We start from the raw sequence: 22,371 nt of genomic DNA, 5'->3' as shown, positions 1-22,371 counted from the left end.
ACAAATGTCAGCATAATCATTTTTTAACTGTTAAAAAAAGAAAGGCTCTGCCATCATGAAAGATTAAAACTGTGAGCTATGTACAAAATAAATCAGCAATAGCTCAGTCAACACATGCAGTCAAGGGCACACCAGAAAATATTCAGAACAATTTCTAGAGCTTTAACAGTAGAAAGATTCAATAAGAGGCCAGAGAGTGCAGGAAAATGCCTTAGTTGGACAAAAGAAGCACTGAGGTTTACTAGAATAGGAAAATGATTCAGACTAAAAAAATGTGATCCCCAGTAATATCTGTGTCAGGTTTGAACTATTATTTTTGTCAGATATTGGACCCAACCTGACCTTACCTAAATGTTCTACATATACTTTAAGTAAAAGAATGTATTTTAAACATTACGATTGGTTGGTTCAATAAGCACAAGATGTCTCTCTTAGTAATCTTGGTTTTCCTTTTGTTGATCTTGCATCAGGACTGTGGATGTATTATAGGTCCATACCACAAAATATGTTTTAATGGGAGGGCTTACTTTTTCCCACTCCCTTGTGACGAACCCAATTCATATTCTGGAGCAGTCACCCAGCCTAAGTGGCAGTGAGCCATGGCAGAGGAACATGCAGAAATGGCATGCATGTGGCTACTTTTTATAACTTATTTGGTTCAGATTTTCAGATAGGTGTATGGATTAAAGCCAGGGTAGACTGGACCTTTTTAAAACACAAAGCTTATAGAAAAAGAATATGTCTAACAATCTAGTATTGATCTGGTTCATAGATTTATACAATTGCATAAATTATTACAATTAGATTTTTGCTTCTAGTGGCAGTTATCTAGGGTTACTGTTGTGTCGGTCAGTGTAAACAATACATATTTTGATAGCAAGGGTAAATCTAGATTCTTCTTGGAGTTTCAAACCTGTAGGTAACGTATCTCACTTTATTTGCATAGCCAGCAAACATGGGAATTGGAGCTGGAAAGCTCATCTTTATACCATAATCACAAATATCGGGAAAATCTTGGGATAAATCTTGGTACTAAAAAAAAGAAATAAAACTAGAAAAATAAGTAAGAAAAGAATATGTTCAGATAATAAAGTTATTGTAGAAATGTAAATAAATTTTGAAATATAAAAAATGTAAAAGAAAAAAGAGAAAAAGATATTTAAAATGTAGAAAATAAATATCAAAGTAAAAATGACTGAAAATATCACGAGACTATCGTGATAATATCGTGATAATATCACAACAAAACTGTGTTTGAAAATCTCATGATATTTTATGTTTTATGTCATTTACCCCAAAAAAGATAGATATAGACCATATTTTCAATTTATAGACAATTTCTGTAACTATGGTTTAGACTTAGATTCAAATCAGTCACCTATGTGAATTGGATAAGTTACCATTTTTCAATAGATTTTTCAAATAAAATACATGGATATAAAAATGTGTAATATCATATTTAATAGTACTGTAAAAATTAAAAATACTTCTATGCTATGTCACACAGACTCGGCTAGGGAGGTGCCGCACCCGAGTCGACACGCCCCGACACGGGTGCCGACACGGGTGCCGACACGGGTGCGGCTTCGGACTCGGCCCGGACTCGGTCAACGCCGAGTCGGACTCGGTCAACGAGTCAAGTCCGAGTCCGTCCACATTTTGGACTCGGTCAACTTTGACCGAGTCCAAAAATGTCCATTTTTAAGACAAAAAAAACATTTTATATATATATATTTTTTTAATATATAACCAGACTGTGCAATGCAGTTGCACAGTCACAGACTGTGCAACTGCAACTGCAACTGCACAGTCACTGCACACAGTCTGTGTGACTGTGCACAGTCTGCACAGTCACAGACTGCATTGCACAGACTGTGTGCACAGTCTGTGTGACTGTTTCACAACTTATGTAAAAATATGTATAAAACACGATAAAAGGTAACCCAACCATTTGAGGTAGCTAAATAAATGCTTTTCCAGTTTAAAAAAATACTAGTTTCACAAGTATTAGAAAAGCTAGCTTAAGAACTACCATAAAGAAATGGGAGTGCCAAATTGAAACTTTCGAAAAAATTAAGGTCATAGTTTTGGCTACTTAATTTACTGCAGACTTGAAGTTTACTATTACAAGTCAATTTAAATTATATCTGTACAATGATAATTTCCTTTTATCTTATATAGTTTTGGCTACTTAATTTTAATTGTTTACTAGAATTATTGTTATATATATATATATAGCCGAGTCCCCGTGTCCAAAAATTTTGAAATTGCACCGCACCCGCACCCGCACCCGCACCCGCACCCATGTGACATAGCTTCTATGCAAAAATCTAGTCAATTATTTTATTTTTGTATTTGCTTTAGAAGCAAATATAAGTGGTTATAATGATGTCATGAATAAATATCAAAGTGGTAAGTGATCAAAATGATGAATAAGCTCTCATTATAATTTAATCTTCAAAATTTGGGAAAATCTTCAAGAGCTTGAGAAAAATAAGAGACATGTTGGAAGAACGGTAATTATCAAAATGTTGTTTATGTTGTTATCTTGAGTATAAAATGTAAAATTGAATAAAATGACCTATCGTATCAAATAAGTCAAGTATAAGCTATGGTACCCGAACACTCCATTTTGCTCTCTGTACCCGTGTCGACACCCAAACACCCCATTTTACCCTCCGTACATACAAGTTTGTATTTAATTTATAATTATATTTTCAGTTTATAACTTTATATTTTCAGTATATAATATATATTTTAGATATAATAGCATATATATTTAGATTATATTAATTTTATTTTGAATTTAGTTTGTATTTATGTGATATTTAATATATATATATATATATATATATATATATATATATATATAGCCGTGTTCCTGTACCCACATTTTTTGGAATTGTTGTGTCGTGCCCTCCGTACCCGTACCCGTACCCGCACCCGTACCCAGGTGACATAAAGTATAAGCCACTATCGTGGTTGTGTGAACCTTGATACGATAGTAACTGATTGTATCAGTCCCTTTTCATGTTTGAACTCTGCTGAGTTGTACTTGACTGGGTGGATGTCTAACTTGCGAGGTTTGGATGATCCTTGGTCAAGAATTGGAACAAAATAATCCTTGCATATGCCATGACAATATCATGACCTGGCTACATGGTCAAATCAGATTGGTTTGGTGATTCCTGATCTGATCTATTGGTGCTGCCAACTATGCCTTTTAGAGCTTTGTCTGATCTTAAATAAAACTTTGTGAACTAGGCTTGAAATGTTCTATTCTATGTCACATGTCTACTGACACAAATATAGATTTAATTTCAACACATGGCACAGATTCGAGCATTTTGAAAATGTAGGACACAAGGAGACAGGCACACACACACATTCAGGTGGATGTCTGTGAGAATTATAGTTTTAGCTAAAATAATTTAAGAGACGTAATATTTTAATTGAAATAATTTCCTTATGCAATAACAGCTTACTTAATTGTAGTTAGGAAAACTATTCATTAGAATAAATTAATATATTATGGATGCCCTTGTAAAATTTAAAGAAAAAAGGAAACTCACTAATATCCTGTGATACATGTAAATATGAGATGGCACCATTAATAAGAGAGAGAGAGAGAGAGAGAGAGAGAGAGAGAGAGAGAGAGAGAGAGAGAGAGAGATGCATGGAAGTGTCATTAATATAAGGTATGCAGTATTATGAGGATTACAAAATTGTAGTTAGGAAAAGTATTCATTAGAATAAATTAATATAGTATTGAAGCCCTTGTAAAATTTAAAGAAAAAAGAAACTCACTAATCTCCTGTGATACATGAAAATATGAGATGGCACCATTAATAAGAGAGAGAGAGAGAGAGATGCGTGGAAGTGCCATTAATATAAGTTATGCAGTATTATTAGGATTACAAAATTTTAGGGTAAAAGTGAATATTACAAGTTATTGACCCTGTCTGATGTCGTCAAAATACTTTTGATAATATTAGACACAGTTATGACCATGCACAAATTAAGGGGTACCCTGTGTAGCACCGACAAATCTTGTCATACTTTTGGGGATACTTGCAAATATTTGCTTGGCTGACGTGGTAAAAACATTGTTGATAATATTAGACACAGTTGCGATCGTGTCATCCACAAATCAAGGGTATGCTGTGTAGTATGTGGTGGGACCCCCTTAGGATCGGTCGGCAAACTCATGCCTTCGAGGGCTACTTGTTAAAATGTAATCCTTAATCTCGTTATATGTATATTCATATATATATATATAGAGAGAGATACATATACATATATACTATGTATATATGTATATGTATCTCTCTCTCTCTCTATATATATATATATATCTATATATCTATATATATATATATATATATCTATATCTATATATATATATATATTCTCATAATAACCCGAAAAGGGTATTTCTATAATTTCCTATTTTACGCATATTCCATTTGGAATATGATTGTATTTTTTATTCTTTTGTTTTTCTTTTCTTTTTCTTTTCGTAGTTTGTGCCACCTAAGGAAGGCGCCCCAAAGAGTCGTTGGGGAGCCCCCAACGGTCACAAATGTGACTGTTGGGGGCTCCCAACGACTCTTGTGGGAGCCTCCTAGGTGGCTCCTTTTGTGGTGTATAAATAGGGGACTTCCCCTTGTATTTCCTCAAGCTTGTGAGCTCAAGCTCTTATCATATTTTTCAATATATTTTCCTTTTCATGCCTTTGTGCATGATTGTATTTTTTTACGCCTTTGTGCGTACTTGTTCAAGTGTTATTTGAGTGCCTTTGTGCACATCTCTTGTGAGGCATTTGTGCTTGTATGCATATTGTCTCTTCGTAGACATTTTTCACATGGTATCAGAGCTTGGTTAAAGATTGAAGATCATGTATTTCTTCGTTTTTCAAGTGCCTCAAAAAACATGCCTTTAGCTTCTTGGAGATTGGAGTGGGGGCTTCTCTTCCTTCTTTATTTTAGAAGGGCATTACGACAAGTAAGACTTAAAAATCTTATTGCGGTACGTATTTTTTCTTCCATCTTTCCTCTCTAATGGGTGGAAAAGAATCTCATTTCTCTCTTTGATTTAAACTCAATGGCTCCAACTATCATCTTTGGGCCGGAAACATGGAGGCTCACGTAAAAGGGAAAGGTCTTTGGGGTTATGTGCAAGGCACAATCCCGAAACCGAAACAAAAAATCACCTTGATGGAGAAAGGTGAAATTAAGATCCTTGAAGGGGAGGAAAGAACCAAAGCCCTTGAGGAATATTCGAAAAAGCATGATGAATGGGAAATGAAGAATTTTAAAATAGTCTTGGATTTTTTCCTCTGTTGAGACCAAAATCAATGCGAATATTATCAAATTTAAAAAGGTTTCTCAAGCATGGGAGTATCTTGAGAAAATGTATACTTCTAGGGAATTGTCCCACATATATTATCTTCAAAAGAAGACCCTAGCTCTTCTTTAAGGCGAAATGACCATTAGGGAATATTTCGCCGAACTTTCTTCCATTTGGGATGAGCTTGCTATGCTCGAACCAAAATGGAGTGGAGAGGCGATTAAACTTCTCCACAAACAATTAGAAGAAGATAAATTCTTCAGTTTTTTGAATGGGCTAAGGCCCGAATTTGAGCAAATAAGGTCTTCTCTTATGTCATCTTTCACTCCTCCTTCTCTTGAGGGTGTTCCTACCAAATTAAGTGGGGAAGAAACCCGTATGGGTATAAGTAAGCAAGGGTCAAATGTGCTTGCGGTTCCATCCAATTCCGAAGAGAATGATGGGGTCAATGCGGTATCTAGGCCCGAAAATAATTTGAGAGCCTATCGTCCCCCTTATTTTAAAAATCAAAATCAAAGAGGAAATGGTGGACAAGGTAAAAAAAAAATTATAGCAAAATTGTTTGCCATTTTTGTAAAGAACCGAGGCTTATCAAACCCGTTTGTCCCAAGTGGAAGAAGTTGTTAGCCATGGCCACCACCTCTCAACGGCAAAAGGTGAAGACCTCTTCAAGTGGATCTCTTTTACTAAACCAAATTGTGGAGGCTATTCAACCTCTCCTCAAGGGAGCCATCTCGGGAGCTGCCGTGTCTTCTTTCTCTCCTCCAGGTAATACTTCTTGGCTTTTGGATTCAAATGCGTCTTTTCATATGTCCCCAAACATGTATTCTCTTTCCGAATTTTCAAAAAATAGTTCTCTATCTTTTGTTTATACTGTGAATGGGACTTCTCTTGAAATTAAAGGTGTTGAGAATTTTGAAACTCAAAACTTTTTCATCCCCAAAATTAGATTTATACCAAAATTAAACTTGAACCTTCTCTCTGTTTCTCAACTCTCAGACCATGGATATGATATTAAATTTTTCTCTGATAAATGTTTAATACAGGATCGCTGGTCCGGGAAATTGTTTGGGGAAGGCTCTAGGAAGGGAGACTTATATTATATGGACTCTCTTTAAGTTCCTAAAAATTCTTTTTGTAATGTTGCCCAACATAAAGATATAAATGTTTGGCACAAAAGACTTGGTCATCCCAATATCACCAAGTTATCTTATTTGCATTTTGCTAAAAATCTTTGTAAAGATACACTCTTTTGTAATGATTGTATTCTTGGAAAAATGAGAAGTATGCCTTTTGAACAAAGATCCATGTTTACTTCTAAACCTTTTGAAATTGTTCATTCGGATGTTTGGGGACCGACACTTGTTGTTTTTAAAAGGAGGGTTTGCCTATTATGTGATTTTTGTGGATGATTTTTCTAGGTACTCTTGAATATATTTTCTTAGACATAAGCATGAAGTTTTTTCATGCTTTAAATCATATCATGTGATGATTAAAAATCAATTTAATAGCGACTTAAAGATATTTAGAACCGATTTCGGAGGAGAGTATCTCTCAAATGAATTCAAGAAGTATCTTTAAGATAGTGGTATTGTTCATCAAAGGTCATGCCTTAAAACCCCTCAACAAAATGGGTTGGCATATCATTGAAACCACTCGAATTCTTCTGATAGCTCAAAATATTCCCAAAAAAAATTGGGCCGAAGTGTCTCTTGCATCTGTCTACCTTATCAATCGTTTACCATCTAGAAATTTGGGTAAAATCTCTCCTTTTGAAACATTATATAAAAGGGAACCTGAGTATAACAGATTGCGAATTTTTGATTGCAAATGCTTTGTTCTTATATCTAAGAATGACAAACTTTCACTTAAAGCTATTCCCTGTGTCTTTCTTGGATATTCTGAGACTCAAAAAGGCTTTCGCTGTTACGATTTTAAAAATGCTAAGTTATATGTTTCAAGAAATGTGACGTTTTTGGAAAATGAGAGTGACTTTGGAAAAAATGACTCACCACGAAAATGTTGACTATTCTTTCTTATTTGACCTATTATCTAGTAATGATGATATGTCTAGTGATGATGAAATATTATCAAACCATGATAGTGATAATGAAGTAGACATTAATGACTTCAACTCACCCAGTACTCAGGAATATAGAACATCAAATGACCCAATAACCTATTCTCGTAGAGATAGAAATACTTTCAGAAGTGCAATTGAGCAATATAGTGATTCTATTCCCACACATGATCCCAGACGATCTGAAAGAAATAGGAAGCCACCAACAAGATTTGTCTCTTTTGACTCTTTTTCACCTAAGTATAAAACTTGTCTTAGTGCCATTCATTCTTATTTTGAACCAAGAAATTTTGAGGAAGCCAAAAAAATGTGTAGAATGGCAAGAAGCTATGGAAAATGAACTCAAAGATCTTAGAAAAGCTAACACATGGGAATTTCAAACTCTACTTTTTAGAAAGAAAACTATAGGTTGTCGTTGAGTGTTTAAAGTTAAGACTAAAAGCGATGAATCTTTGAAAATGTATAAAGCTCGCTTAGTCGCAAAAGTGTATGGTTAAGAATATGTAATTGACTATGAAGAGACATTTGCACCCATAGCACGGATGGTTACAGTCAGATGTCTCATCACTATTGCGTCTATTAAAAAATAGAATATTTTTCAAATGGATGTTAAAAATGTCTTTTTAAATGGTGATCTTAATGAAGAAGTTTATATGGATGCCCCACCAGATATGAAAGTTCCTAAAGATAAAGTTCTTCATCTTCGGAAAGCTCTTTATGGTTTGAAACGTGCACCTAAAGCTTGGTATGACAAATTTAACAATGTTATGTTAGAAAATGGATTCTCTTCCTGTTATACAATACTGCATTATTTATCAGAAAATCCGATGCAGGTATTATGATATTATTATTATATGTTGATGATATGTTAATAACATGTGGTGATGTCAAAGGAGTCAAGGATATCAAATCCGTCTTGACTTCGAAATTTGAAATGTTAGACTTAGGGTTTCTGACATATTTATTGGGAATTGAGGTTGCTTACTCTCAATGTGGTTATTTTCTATCTCAAACTAAACTTGCTTGTAAGATTATTGACAGGTCAGGAATCTTAGATGACAAAATTTGCGAAACTCCTGAAATAGTAGGCTCAAAAATGAAGATCGATGATGGAATTCCTCTCACCGATCCTACTCCTTACGAACAACTGGTAGGCTGGCTAATGTATCTTAGCATCACTCGGCCTGATTTGTCACATGCGATCCATATTGCCAATTAATTTCAACATGCTCCCACAATGGTTCACATGAGTGCCATTCTTCGCATCATTAAATACTTAAAGGGAACTGTAAATAAGGGAGTATTTTTGTCATCTTCTGAATTAAAGTTAATTGCCTATAATGATTTTGATTGGGGAGGTCATCACAATAACCGTCACTCTACCACTGGTTTCTGTGTTTTCGTAGGTGAATCGTTGGTTTCTTGGAGGTGCAAGATGCAACAAAAGCTCTGTTTGTCCTCCACCAAAGCCGAATATCGAGCCATGGCATCCACAACCATGAAAATTGTATGGATTCAGCGTCTTCTAGAAGACATGTGAGTCTATATTAAAGAGCCAACAAAGTTATGTTGCGACAACAAAATTGTAGTATATATTGCCAAGAATCATACTTTTTATGAACGCACGAAGCATGTAGAGATGGATTGTCACTATGTCAGGGAAGAATACTTGGAAAAGGTCATTGATCTCCCGTATGTGACGTCTGAGTATCAACCGGCTGATTTCTTCACTAAGGCTCTTTGTTCGCCTAGATTTAATTTTCTTCTTGGCAAACTTGCGGTTATCGCACCGTAAGTTTGAGGGGGGGGTGTTAAAATGCAATCCTTAATCTCGTTATATGTACGTATATATTTTCATATATATATATATATATTCTCATAATAACCCGAAAAGGGTATTTCTGTAATTTCTTATTTTATGCATATTCCATTTGGAATATGATTGTATTTTTTATTCTTTTATTTTTTTTCTTTTCTTTTTCTTTTCGTAGTTTGTGCCACCTAAGGAAGGCTCCCTAAAGAGTCGTTGGGGGCTCCCAACGACTCCTTTGGGAGCCCTCTAGGTGGCTCCTTTTGTGGTGTATAAATAGGGGACTTCCCTTTGTATTTCCTCAAGCTTGTGAGCTCAAGCTCTTGTCATATTTTTCAATATATTTTTCAATATATTTTTCTTTTCATGCCTTTGTGCATGATTATATTTTCTTACGCCTTTGTGCGTACTTGTTCAAGTGTTATTTGAGTGCCTTTGTGCACATCTCTTGTGAGGTATTTGTGCTTGTATGCGTATTGTCTCTTCGTAGACATTTTTCACACTACTTCCCGTTAGCCGGAAATAGTCTTGTCAACCAACACAAGACCAAAACACCTTAGGACTTCCCGAACTCTGTGCTCGTTTCTTGGTGCACGAGGTACATTAGCAAGGAAGTCCAGCCTTGCTGAACTGAGCACAAACTACAAAAGAAAACAAGAGTACAAGGCTGTAATGAAATCAAGAACTTTTCACATACCTCAAACAAGAGGCAAATACAAACCCACACAAAAGGGCAAAAGCACAATAGCCATTTAGGGGCTTTAGAGAATTACAACATAAAATATTAAATCTTTATTGAGCACAAAATGCACACAAAATGCATTAATTTACAAGGGGTTTAAGCCCCATATTTATAGGCAAAAGGGGAGTGAGAAGCTTGCTAGCCATTGGGAGCTCCCAACAACTATATTGTTGTTGTATTGTCAAGCACAGAAATACCCTTGACAATATAGCATATTACAAAAATAAGTAAAATAGCCCCTAATGGGCAATACCTATTACCAAGAATTTATATTGGTCAAAAGGCCAAAATACCCTTGGAGGGTAATATATATTACAATCATGTCACACACACACACACAATATATATATATATATATATATATATATATATATATATATATATATATATATATATATATATAATAAGAGACCACATTCTAACACCCCCTTCAAACTCATGGAATGGCAACCGAGAGTTTGCCAAGAAGAAAGTGAAATCTGGGAGATGGTAGTGCCTTAGTGAATAAGTCCGCGAGTTGATACTCAGATAAGACATATGGTAAGGTGATGGTTTTCTTCAAGAACTTTTCATGGATATAATTGCAATCTATTTCGATATGCTTTGTTCGCTCATGAAATGTATGATTGCTTGCGATATATACGGTGCTCTTGTTATTACAACATAATCTTGAGGGTGCAAATATAAAACCCCCCAACTTTTCGAGTAACTGCCACAACCACACAAATTCAGAAGTTGTAGTGGCCGTTTCACGACTAAAATTGCTTGTAATTTTGTTTTTATGATTGTCTAAAATTGATTTCATAAAAATTTCTCTTTAAGTTATGCTCCTCTTATCTTTCTTAATGATTGTCTAAAAATTATTGCTACTTTATTTGAAAAATTCTACTTGAGTGTTATTTTTGTTCAAAATATATATATTTGTTTTAAAACTTCATAACTATTTGGTTAAAATTCTTTCTTTTGTGTAGTTGGGACCTTTCTTTTGTTCTCTCTACAGGTTTTTAAAGATGCGATGGATTGAGAAAGTAATATATTCGATGCATCAAGAAGATGGAGATAGTCGATGAAGGTATTTGGGGATGATCACCAATGAAGACTTGTATTTGCAAAACTCTTTGATATGTCATGAAGATCAAGATTTTCATTGAAGACACTTGAAGACTTGGATCCTTCCCATTGATTCTTTTTTGTATTTTCAATCTTTCGGTATCACACTACAAGTTTGAGGAGTGTTAAGTTCTATATATGTATATGTATATGCTTTGTTTGTATTCACATATTTACATATGTTTATATATATATATATGTATTTATAATAATGTAATAGTTAAATACCCATTAAGGGTATTTTAGTCATTTCAATCCTTGTAATAGGTTGTGCCCATTAGGGGCATATTAGTACTTTTACTTTATTTTGTTCTTTTTGTCCTTTTATGTTTTTATAGGGACTATTTGGTCAAAGACCAAAAAAGTTAGTTTTTTTTTTTACCAGTCAACATACAGTTGACTAGTCAATAGAGTTGTTGGAACAGTCCAACAACTCTATTTGAGACTACCTCTTGTGTATAAATAAGGGTGAACAATAGAGTTGTTGGAACAGTCCAACAACTCTATTTGAGACTACCTCTTGTGTATAAATAAGGGTGAACCCCCTTCTTATTATTTAATGCTTCTATTAAGCATTCATGCTCAATTAAATATATATATATTTTTATGTTCTTGTGTTCTTCTTTCAAATTCTTTGTTGTCTTAAATTCACTATGTACTTGTGTAGTGCCTTTATGCTCTTGTATTGTCCCTTTATTGGACTTGTGTATGTTACTGTCTACTTTGTGTTTATGATCTTGTAAGCTCTTGTTTTGTATTTTCGCATATTTCATTACACTGACCTCAGGGAGGGACGGTTCTACAGATCCAGTCGTGGGCGAGGCTTAAGTGAATTTCAGAAGGGGCATCGGCAGGGAGGAGTGAGAAAATTGTTCCCTCCTACACCGACGTCCTGCGCTGGGAAAGTGGTAGGGGCGTGTGGAGGGAGAATATCGATTCCTTGTGGATGAAAATCACAAACAAGAACGAAGAATAAAGATTCACTCAATAAACTTTATTAGAGAATAAAGCAAGAACAAACACCTATGTGTAGTCTATCTCATAGTCCAAAAGAATCAAGAGTACTAAGAAACTAAAGAGTCCAAAAGAGAAAGAAAATCTAAGAAGTAGGAATCCAGATGAGTGTGCCTCCCCCCAGTCCTTGTCTGGCTAAGACTCTTTGGCGGATCCGGATTTGGGTCATGGAAATCAGGTTTCCCCCCTAGGACGGGCCAAGGCGGTCCGTAACAAAAACCATGGGCTGAGAAAACCTCCTTGGTTTAATAAAAACAATTGGTTTACAAACTAACCTCAATTGAAAATGAAACAAAGAGGGAACCGGCTGTAATAAAGTAAGCGGAATTACAAAAACAAAGTGCAAAAGCACATACAAGTCCAAGAGTGGACAATACAAGCACTAAAGTGCATAAAAACAAGTCCACTAAGGGACAATACAAAGAGCCAACAAAGGGCAACACAAGCAAGTAAAAGAATAAGAGATTTATTGATAATATGCTTGGAAAAGCATTAAAAGAATAGGGGGGAGATAACCCCTATTTATACACAAAAAAGGAGAGAGGGAGAGACCTTGGGGAGCTCCGAATTAGAATCGTTGGGAGCTCCCAACAGTCACATTTGTCATGTTGTTGGATAACACCGAGCTCCTCTGCGTGTGCTGGGGTTCAGGACGTATCACATGCTGAATGTGTCATGTCAGATAAGATGCTTGCAAATATTTGCATGTCCTTGTGATATAGTTTCTGTTTAGTAGTCACCTCTGTTTCAATTGGAGAGAGAGAGAGAGAAAGGTGTTGAAAAAAATCTCAAAAGTTATGAGATTTTGTTGTGAAATAGCAGGTGATGAATTAAAATAGCTGACTGGTAACGTTGCACTAGCATAACTGAGGGGTTTTCGGTTCAAATCCCACAGGGTTTATTCCCAGCATCACTATTAAAAGAAAAGGTTGTGAAATGTGATAATATATGTTTCAAACTGTGAAGTGGTTGTGAAAGGGAGTTGGAGAATTTGTGTTTCTCCACTTAATCTTCATAATCTCTGACATCAGCTCTTGATTCAAAACCTACTCAGAGGATATGGTGTCTTATCCAACATATGGGCTATATATGATGTATTTCATCAAGAATAGCATATGTAGCTGAATGTTGCCCAAAAGCATTTTTCTCTACCGAATATATTTTGTTTTTTACTTTATTTCTTTCTTCTATTCTCAGGTGACTACAAATCCAAGTGCAGTTGGCGGATGTAGTTGCAAAAGCTCATTTATGGTGTAGTTAAATTCCAATGGCTGGAGTTGGAGATTGGTTTGTCCATTACACCCCCCTGTGGCAAAGCCTTTATACACTGAACCCTCTTTCACTGTAATTTTTTGTATTGGGATTTGTAACCCTCCTGTATCTGTAGTATTTATCAGTATCTCTTTCTCATATGTATTGTTTATATTTGAATGATCAGGAAAGCTACTGTGTTACTGATATATTTTGCTCTGTAAAACTCTCTAAAGCATTCAAATGATTTTGGATAAATTTATTTGTGTACATAATCCTGCTAATTTTGTTTTCAACCAGTTTAGCAAGTGTATGATGCACCATGCAGGTTGTATAGACGCACACACAAAGATTCACCTGTACACAGAGGCAAAGGATAAACGCAAAAGGAATTTATGCAAGGATCCGTTCTTAAAAGCAGTAATATTTTTGAAAACTGATTGGACGAATAGGCGCAACTTTCTAATGTTTCTCTTATTGTTTCAACCGACTTAGAATTAATGGATGAAGCCATAGATTTTGATGCTCTGATTTAATTGAGTCTGACTTCTAGTTGTGATCTTATGATGGCATTTGTTTGATTAAATGTCATGTTGAATATCAAGCATGAATTTTGCATTTCATGCATCAATCTCTTTGAGCAACATCTTTTTGGGATGATTCAGGATTCATCAGAGTCATTTCTAACAATTGATTGAGATGAATGTCTACTTAATAATCAGTTTCAAGAGAAGAAATCCCAATTTTTTTTGCTTAGAAATATGTGCAGACTAAAATCATGTTTTTCACAAAATTTAAGGTTGACCTTATTAAGTTGAATTGATCTACCATCCTTCTATGCTGCATTCAAGGCCCCAATTTATTTCATGCAATATAAGTGATCTTAACTGGTCTTTTCCATACTAACAATTTCAAACTGCTAACTATTTAAACTATTGCAGCAGAAAATTTTTCAGTATAAGCTATGTAGAATGTAATTAATAGGTGAAACTGCACCATCCTAGTGATTCCAAAAAGAGATGCAAACCATTGGACATTAGGGGACATTTAAAACTATGTAAAAGGCCATCACATGGTACTCTGACTAGATATAATGCAAATTTGTAGCTTCATATATGACTGCCAATGTCATCTGACTTCATCCAAAGCTGATGCTGAGATATCAACACATGTACCAGGGCCCCTCTAATGACTCCCATAGGCCTATCAGGCTAGTCTGATAGGACCTGACCCTGACTGGCCCCAGTGCAAAGCATGCAGTTGCTATAGTCTGATTAGAGTTGCACTCATTATAACGAACAGATCAATTCATGTTCAATGGAGTAAATCTATTTTAATAAACACTCATAATCTATGCTAATTGATAGTAACATAGTATTTTATTGCCAAAGATCTATAGGCACTTTGGCATATACTGCATAGCAGGTTATCAAGAAATCACCTAAGCAATCTTAGCATCCTTCATATCATAGTTACCGGAAACTTCTTGCTATATGGAGAAGCTTGCTTCCTCAGAAGTGCGTTTTGGAAGCAGTAAACTCCTCATTTCTCTGAAAGGAGGGAGAACTTTGGAAAACGTGCTTATGAAATATGGGAAACCCACTTCTCTTTAGTGTGGAGCCCGTTTCTCCCTCATTTCCCAAATCAATTCCTTCTCATTTCCTTAACTTTTCCCTCTCGCTTCTTTTCTCTTGCCACTCACCTTCCTCTTCCTAAGTTTTTCATATTAAATAGTAATAATTTTATTTTTTTATAACAAGCTTGTGTGCTGATTTTATATCGTTTTGTACTTTTTTTACTTTATCTCATTTTTGTTTTCACTCACACTTCATAGTGCTTCCTATGTGTTTGCAAAATCACTTTGCATCCTGCTTTCTGCTTCATACTACTTTTTAACACTAGTTTCCCCTCTTCCGCTTCATGCATCACTTCTGGTATCCATTTCTTTTTTGGTAACTATGCTGCAGTCTATGGGATGCCAAACAGTCATACTAACCATAGGTTGATAGCAGACAGTCACAGTAATGTAAAAAAGGCCTTATGATCCTCTTAAGTAAAATGCAATACAATATTATAAGGCTTTGAGTAAGGCTGCCAATGTGTTGCCTGACCTAAACCAAACCAGAGTCTGACATGACATTGCTTGGACTCTGTCCTGTCCAAATGAGTCAAGACAGGTTTATTAGGTTGTGTTTTGGGGCTCCTATCTACTTCTACCCAGATCAATATCTAATTCATGTCTGATTCCTTAATTGGAGAAAATGGAAGGGGGGTTACCATGTGAGGCTAGGCTCCTTAAACACTGGGTTTTAGACATGCAACTGCATCAGAAAGGTCCCTCGCTGGCAAGACCAAATGCAAACCCGCCTGGGTTTGAGTTGTCCCATTCCATGCACATTGGGTATGTAACATGTTGGTATTCATGACAAACCATGCCCTTTTTTTATTTATAAAATGGGAAACCACACCTATGCTCATCACTAACAAGAAAGACCAATCATCCACTGCTCCTTTTTGTTTAACCAACTTGGCAATTATTAACATTATTTGGTCCCAATTGGCTGTGCGACCATTGGATAGGAATTCCATAATTTAAAAGTTTGGTCAGGATGTTCATTTTAGCATCATATAAACTTTGATGAATCAAAACATTATAGAAAACCTAATGAGCAAAACACATTGAACCACATATTCTTTTGGGTTATGAAATTCATGAAATTGGTCACTTTCACACAATGCCCTAATTTTTCCTAAACATTTAAAGTTGAATTTTAACAAAAACCAATGCAATTATCATGCTGTGATAATTCAGTGAATGGTTATGAGAGGACATGACCAATGATGATATTAGAGTTTGTGTAGTTATATGCATCTATGGAGATTCCTTGTCAAAATAAAGTTGATCATTAGATGTAGTGTCATCGTATGAACATTTCATTGGGCTGTTCACCTTGCTTCCATCTTGAACTCCATGGCCAAATTTATGCAAGAAAGTATCATACAGATCCGGTGGGATCCCATTTATACATCTCGTGACTAGATTGCCTTCAATTTTACCTGTGATCCTATATCTAGTAAAATGGTTTTGGATACCACGTATCTTGTGCATCAGGATTTACTAAAAGATGAAAGAAATCAGTATGAAATACAAATTTTTTGGACTGCATTTGACAGTTTCCTTATCAAACTTAGATATTGCCCCAGCACCAACCAACAGTTGGTCAAGGGAGAAGCCTTTTAGTGCTGCTTGGGCACATCAGGAGAGACGTATCCAACCTCTATTTTTCGACTAGTCTACTCGGTCAATTGTATGCTTTCAAATTTAAAGTTAACATTCACAATTATATTTCTTGCATTAATTGTGTGGGTTCCAAGCATGGACTAGCATTGATTGCCTTGTCTATAAATTTAGTTAGATGGGTGGGATGCTAAAAGTAGGAACATACTCGGGAACATATACAAAATATCGTTCATATTACTGCATCTTAAGATGGAGAGGTTTTCAGGGGCGATTATTTGGGTATTTGTTAGGGTTGGGAAACAATTACCTGAGCTGCTTGTGTTCAGCTCATAAAGAGCTCATTCAAACCTTTAAAATAGGCTCAGCAAGCAGAACATGGAAAATATGTGTTCGGCTCAGCTTGGCTTGTATAACAGTATAAGCTCATAAAGCAATAATGAATTTAGATCTATTTTATATCATGAATATAGTATACAACGTATAATTGAAGCATTTGGTTTGCAAACAATAGCATTAGAGCTAAAAGCTTATTGCTTCCACATCTGAAACAATGTATTTTTTTGCAATGTAACTTCTAATTCTGAAACAATGTAGTTTTTCTGTAAAAAAACAGCTTGAACTCAGGTCAACTCACCACAAGAATGAGCCAAGCCTGAAAACTTAAAGCTTGGATCATTCAACTTGTTTACTAGCTCTAGTGTTGGCAGGGGCGTAGCTAGGATTCATGTGAGGGGGGGGGCAAACAGGGGTGTAGAAAAAAAAAATATTTGTGTGATAGTCGGGGGTTCGGGGGCAGCGCCCCTGAAATTTTTTTTTTTGAGATAAAAAAAAAATGGCTACAATTATTAATAAAAATCTATTTCATATGGACAAATCAAACTATTTGCTGCAGTAAGGGCTGGGCTAAAAAATGGATAAAAATCTATTTCATATGGAATCAGGGCAAGGCTGGGCTTTTAAAAAAAAATTTAACTGTTTGGGGAGTTAGGACTGGGCTACAGCCCAGTCCTGCCCCCCGCTAGCTACGCCCCTGAGTGTTGGTCACCGGGGTTGGTCAATGTGCTGTATAAATGAAACTTGCCTTGTGGGACTGATATAAGCTCAAGTTCAGGCCTTGGCTCACACCATCAGAGGCTCAAGCTGGGCTTGAATCAACTCATCATAAGCTCAAGCGGAGCCCGAGTTGGATCATTTGAGGGAAAAAAGAAAAACAGTCAAGGAGAAGAACCAAACTTCCAACTTGATTGATAAATCCTTCCTCATTTTCCCCAAAGAAAGTGAAGAAACTATCTCTCAGCCTCTAGTATCTGAGTCATGCCATGTTAACTAATTGATCTACACATCGTTATGCAATATTTTTTCTATGAAAAACATCATTATGAGCTACCCCTGCCGAGCAGAGCAGAGACGAGCTGACCATTCCTTCAAGCTTAGCTCATTAACATAATGAACTCATACTGAGCTGATTATGACCTTATTTTGGGAGCCTGAATGAACTCAGTATGAAGCAGAGTTATCAGTGATTTGATTCGTTCGCCAGCACTTTTAGTCACCTTTGGTGTAATTCATGATGAATGAGGTGCACCCTTGCCAACCATTTACTTCCTCTGCATCACTTTTATTCCTTTGAGATTCTCCCTTCTTTCACTTGAGTGTTTCATTTCTTTAATTCATGAACAAGATGTAAGATTGTTTGTTATGCATACCAGGGTCAAGTGAATCTTGCAATCTTAGAATAAAACAAGACATCTTTCTTAATCAATCCCTTGGCCTCTCCCTTGTGAAACTGCAGCCATATATACTAGTAAAGAATATTATTTAAGCTTATCATAAAGGATCCCCTATTATTAATGGCTTAATTTTCAAACTTGGCTGGCTTCGGCAGAAAAAGCAAACGAATATGTCCAGCAAAAAGGTTTTGCATCAGGATGAGATTTGTTATCTACCTACTCTTTTCCATTGCCTCCAAGCAGGATTTTGCATGGACGCCTTCTCTTGTTCACATTGTTATAAGCTTTGCCTGTATAATCTTAACTGATACAATGTCACATAGCTCAAGAGATGTTGAGAAAGATTAAATAATTAACCTTATGTTGGAAATTTTACCTTAGTGGGTCAGGCAATTAAGATTGAACCAATGAGCTCAGAGGCACGTGTCAAACGCACTGTCTTTCAAGCGGAAGTTACCCAACTTAAGATCAAGTACTCGGTGCAATGGGTATTCATGCAACTACGCTCTCTGGATACAATCGAACTTTTGCCTTCTCGCGAATTATCTGACAACGCCCTACACTAGGTGAGCCCAACAACCTCGACACAGACCACCTTGACCAACCTTTTGATTAGGGTTGCATCGGGTATGAATCCTAGGTTTGGATTTGGATTCTAATAGTAACTGGGTCGAGATCCAAACAACAACCAGATATGGGTTTGATAAGCAATCAGTTCTGGATCCTAGATATGGATACAAACTATAATCGGGTCTATATCTTAAAATTGAACTTGATTTAAAATTGGATCTGAATCTGACCTAAAACTAGATCTGGATATGGATCTAAACTAGAACTCAAAAATAGGAGAGAGAGAGAGAGAGAGAGAGAGAGAGAGAGAGAGAGAGAGAGAGAGGGTTGAGGGATGAGAAATGAGGAAGAACTGGGTTTACATAGGCCTCAGTTCTCAAGCCCCATTAAAGGGTCACAAAGTGAATAAAACAGTCCACCATAAAAGGTAAAACGATCCAGCAGGTAATGTAAAAAATTCTAGACAAAAAGAGTGCTGGTTGGGTCCAAAATAACCCTGTCAGATCCTTAATCATCCATAGACTGGTCAAAGTCAATGGTCAACCAATCCAGGGATAAGGGCGGTAGATCTTGAAACGTTTGGGTCTTAATGGTCATGCAAATTGATTCGGATAATATTGAAACAAATCCAAATGAAATAAATGCATAGTATTATGGCTTGGTGAACATACATATATGAACTTGGGATTAAAATTGTCTAAGTGCCAAAAAGGTCAAAGCCCAACCCAGACCGAATGGAGCTGGGTCTAGGTCTAAGTCTGAAACCGCAAACTCAAATCCAAATACATATATAAATATAAATATAAATATAAATATAAATATAAATATAAATATAAATATAAATATAAATATAAATATAAATATAAATATAAATATAAATATAAATATAAATATAAATATAAATATAAATATATATTATTTGTAATCCAAGATCTAAGGTTTGTTTAAGCCCAAAATCTAATGCATTTGAGGGTCATGCCCTCTAAGGCACCACCCCTTTATACAAGGACAATGAAAGTTCTTACAACTTTCAATATGAGACTAAACTTTTGTAAGAAACCCTACTCCCACATACTTAGAAAAATTAGAAAGATAGAGAAAATACTGAGGTAGTTTTGAACAAAAAATTCAACAATCCCCACATGAATCAAAACTATAAAAAGATGATTCAAAAGGTTGTTCGCAAAGATTTAGTACATAAGTGAAGGTACCTTTTGGATTTGAACCCCCGCATTAGTGTTACTGAGTCTTAGTCAGTCTGGGACCTCAATAGTGTTAGCTTTAAATTAATAATCTTAATTGACCTTTTAGACACCGTAACACATACTTTCACTTTAAATGGTCATAGTGTGTCTATCAATATATAGAAGTTGCATATTAAAGGTCATGTGATGTATCCCAATTCCATGAGTGCTCTAGGAACAAAGTCCAAGTTTTATAGAAAGTGACCCCACCTTCACACTCACATAGGTAAGTCCATCAAGGGTGTAAACCTGTGTGAAACACTCAATCATAAGGCTTACAAATCTTATTAAGAGTTAAATTTGAACTCAACCTTCGTATACAGGTTTTGAGCACTCAACATCATAAATAGAAAAATTATTAAGTGTTCACTCTAATGACTCACAGACTTGTTCTTTCCATTGAATCACTCGACATAGTTTGACCCTTATCATGTGATTGAGTTTCTGTCAATGGTAATTAATTTTATAGAATTTAATATCATTTTCTTGATGTCTTAAGGATGATATATCAAGAAAGTCCTTTTGTCAATTGATCCACTAAGTTTTGACAAAATTTCACATATTCAATTAAGATTATTTCTTACTTGAGTAAAGTATTCATATAATTGTGCTTTAGACTGATATGTTTAGATTTTCTACCATAAATAATACTTTTCACTTTGTATATAGTTGTTTCACTATCGCAACACATAGGTATCAAGCGTACTAACTTATCTTCTAATGATATCTTTATTAATAGATTTTTTAACCACTCACCTTCCATACTAGCTTATGCTAGTGTTATCAATTGTGCTTCTATGCTAGAATGAGTTATCATAATTTACTTCTTAGATCCTCAAACAATTGCTCTAGATCCAAAGATAAATATCCAACCACTTGTGAAAAACGATTCATTAGAATCAGAATTCCAAGGACTCCGTATATTGCATCCAAATGCACTTGTCCTGAATTACTAGTATATCAGCTTAACTTGTCCATGCTGAAAACTATGTCTGATCTAGTTTTATTCATATCATAAATGAGACTGCCAATAATACTTGCATACTCCAATTATGACAACTTATTTCATTGTTATTCAATAACTTAATATTAAGATCAATCAGAGTAGCAACATGCTTACAATCACAATGATTATATTTTCTTAATAATTTATCAATGTAGTGTGATTGAGTTAATGCATAACCATTTGCATGTCACATGAATTTAATATCAAGTATAACATCAGTTAACCACATATCTTTCATGTCAAATTTAGATGAGAAAAACTTTTTTTATTTTTTATGCATTCTACATTATTATTCATGATTAACATATCATCTACGTAGGGACAAATAATTATAATATGATCATTTTCTACTTTTCTATATATGCATTTATCAAAGTCATGAATTCTAAAACCACATGAAATAATTACTTCATCAATTTTCTCATGTCATTATTTAGGGGATTATTTTAAATCATATAATGACATTAACAGTTTACAAACTTTCTTTTCTTGACCTGAAGTTATATAACCTTTTGGTTATTCCTTATAAATTTCTTCCTCTAAGACACCGTTCAAAAAAGCAGTTTTGACATTTATTTGATGAATTTCAAAAATTTAAATTGATGTCAAAGCAATCACAGTTCTAATAGATGCAATCCTACTTACAAGAGTATATGGGTCAAAATAATCAAATTTTGGTTTTTGTTTGAAACCATTGGCTACAAGTTTAGCTTTAAACTTATTAATAGAACCATCAGTTTGAAGTTTCCTTTTAAAAATTTATTTGCATCTAAAAGTTTAAAACCAGAGGGTAAATCAACCAAAATTCAAGGTTTATTTTCTATGATAGAATCTAATTCACTCTCTATAGATTCCTTCCATGAAGGAGCATTAGAAGATGTCATAGCTTCCGAAAAAGAAACATGGTCTCTATCTATCATATAGAGATGAAAATCAAGACAAAAATCTTTTGGTTTTCTTGATCTTTTACTTTTTGAATTTCAAAATTTTCAGACTCATAAATTTTTTTCTTAGATTATTTTCAATAACTTTTGGAGCTTCAAGTGATTTTAAGGTTAAATCTACTCTAAATTCGGCTTGGATAGATTCTAAAATTATTTTAGTTTCAATATCTATAAATCTATATGTCTTACTATTTTGAGAATATCCAATAAAGATACATGTTCTGGTTTTTGGATCCAGTTTGGTTAATTTTTTATCAATAAGCTTTACATAAGCAATACA

At 35.0% G+C, this 22,371-nt stretch overlaps 1 protein-coding gene across 1 annotated transcript in view; it reads left to right on the top strand.

Annotated features, from left to right (window-relative positions):
- LOC149822655 (iron-sulfur assembly protein IscA-like 2, mitochondrial) overlaps window positions 1-13,614 on the top strand; it is a 33,124-nt gene extending 19,510 nt beyond the window's left edge. The window contains exon 5 of the mRNA XM_089981187.1: window positions 13,303-13,614. Coding sequence (XP_089837313.1) covers window positions 13,303-13,362 — 60 coding nt within the window. The 3' untranslated portion in view covers window positions 13,363-13,614. The remainder of the gene's footprint in view (window positions 1-13,302) is intronic.
- Window positions 13,615-22,371: the final 8,757 nt, after the last annotated feature.

Source organism: Nuphar pumila, chromosome 11 (genome assembly GCF_984573655.1).
Source record: "Nuphar pumila chromosome 11, dmNupPumi1.hap1.1, whole genome shotgun sequence".
NCBI lineage: Eukaryota > Viridiplantae > Streptophyta > Magnoliopsida > Nymphaeales > Nymphaeaceae > Nuphar > Nuphar pumila.
The sequence above is the reverse complement of the archived record's forward strand: the minus strand, read 5'-3'. Positions and strand labels throughout refer to the sequence as shown.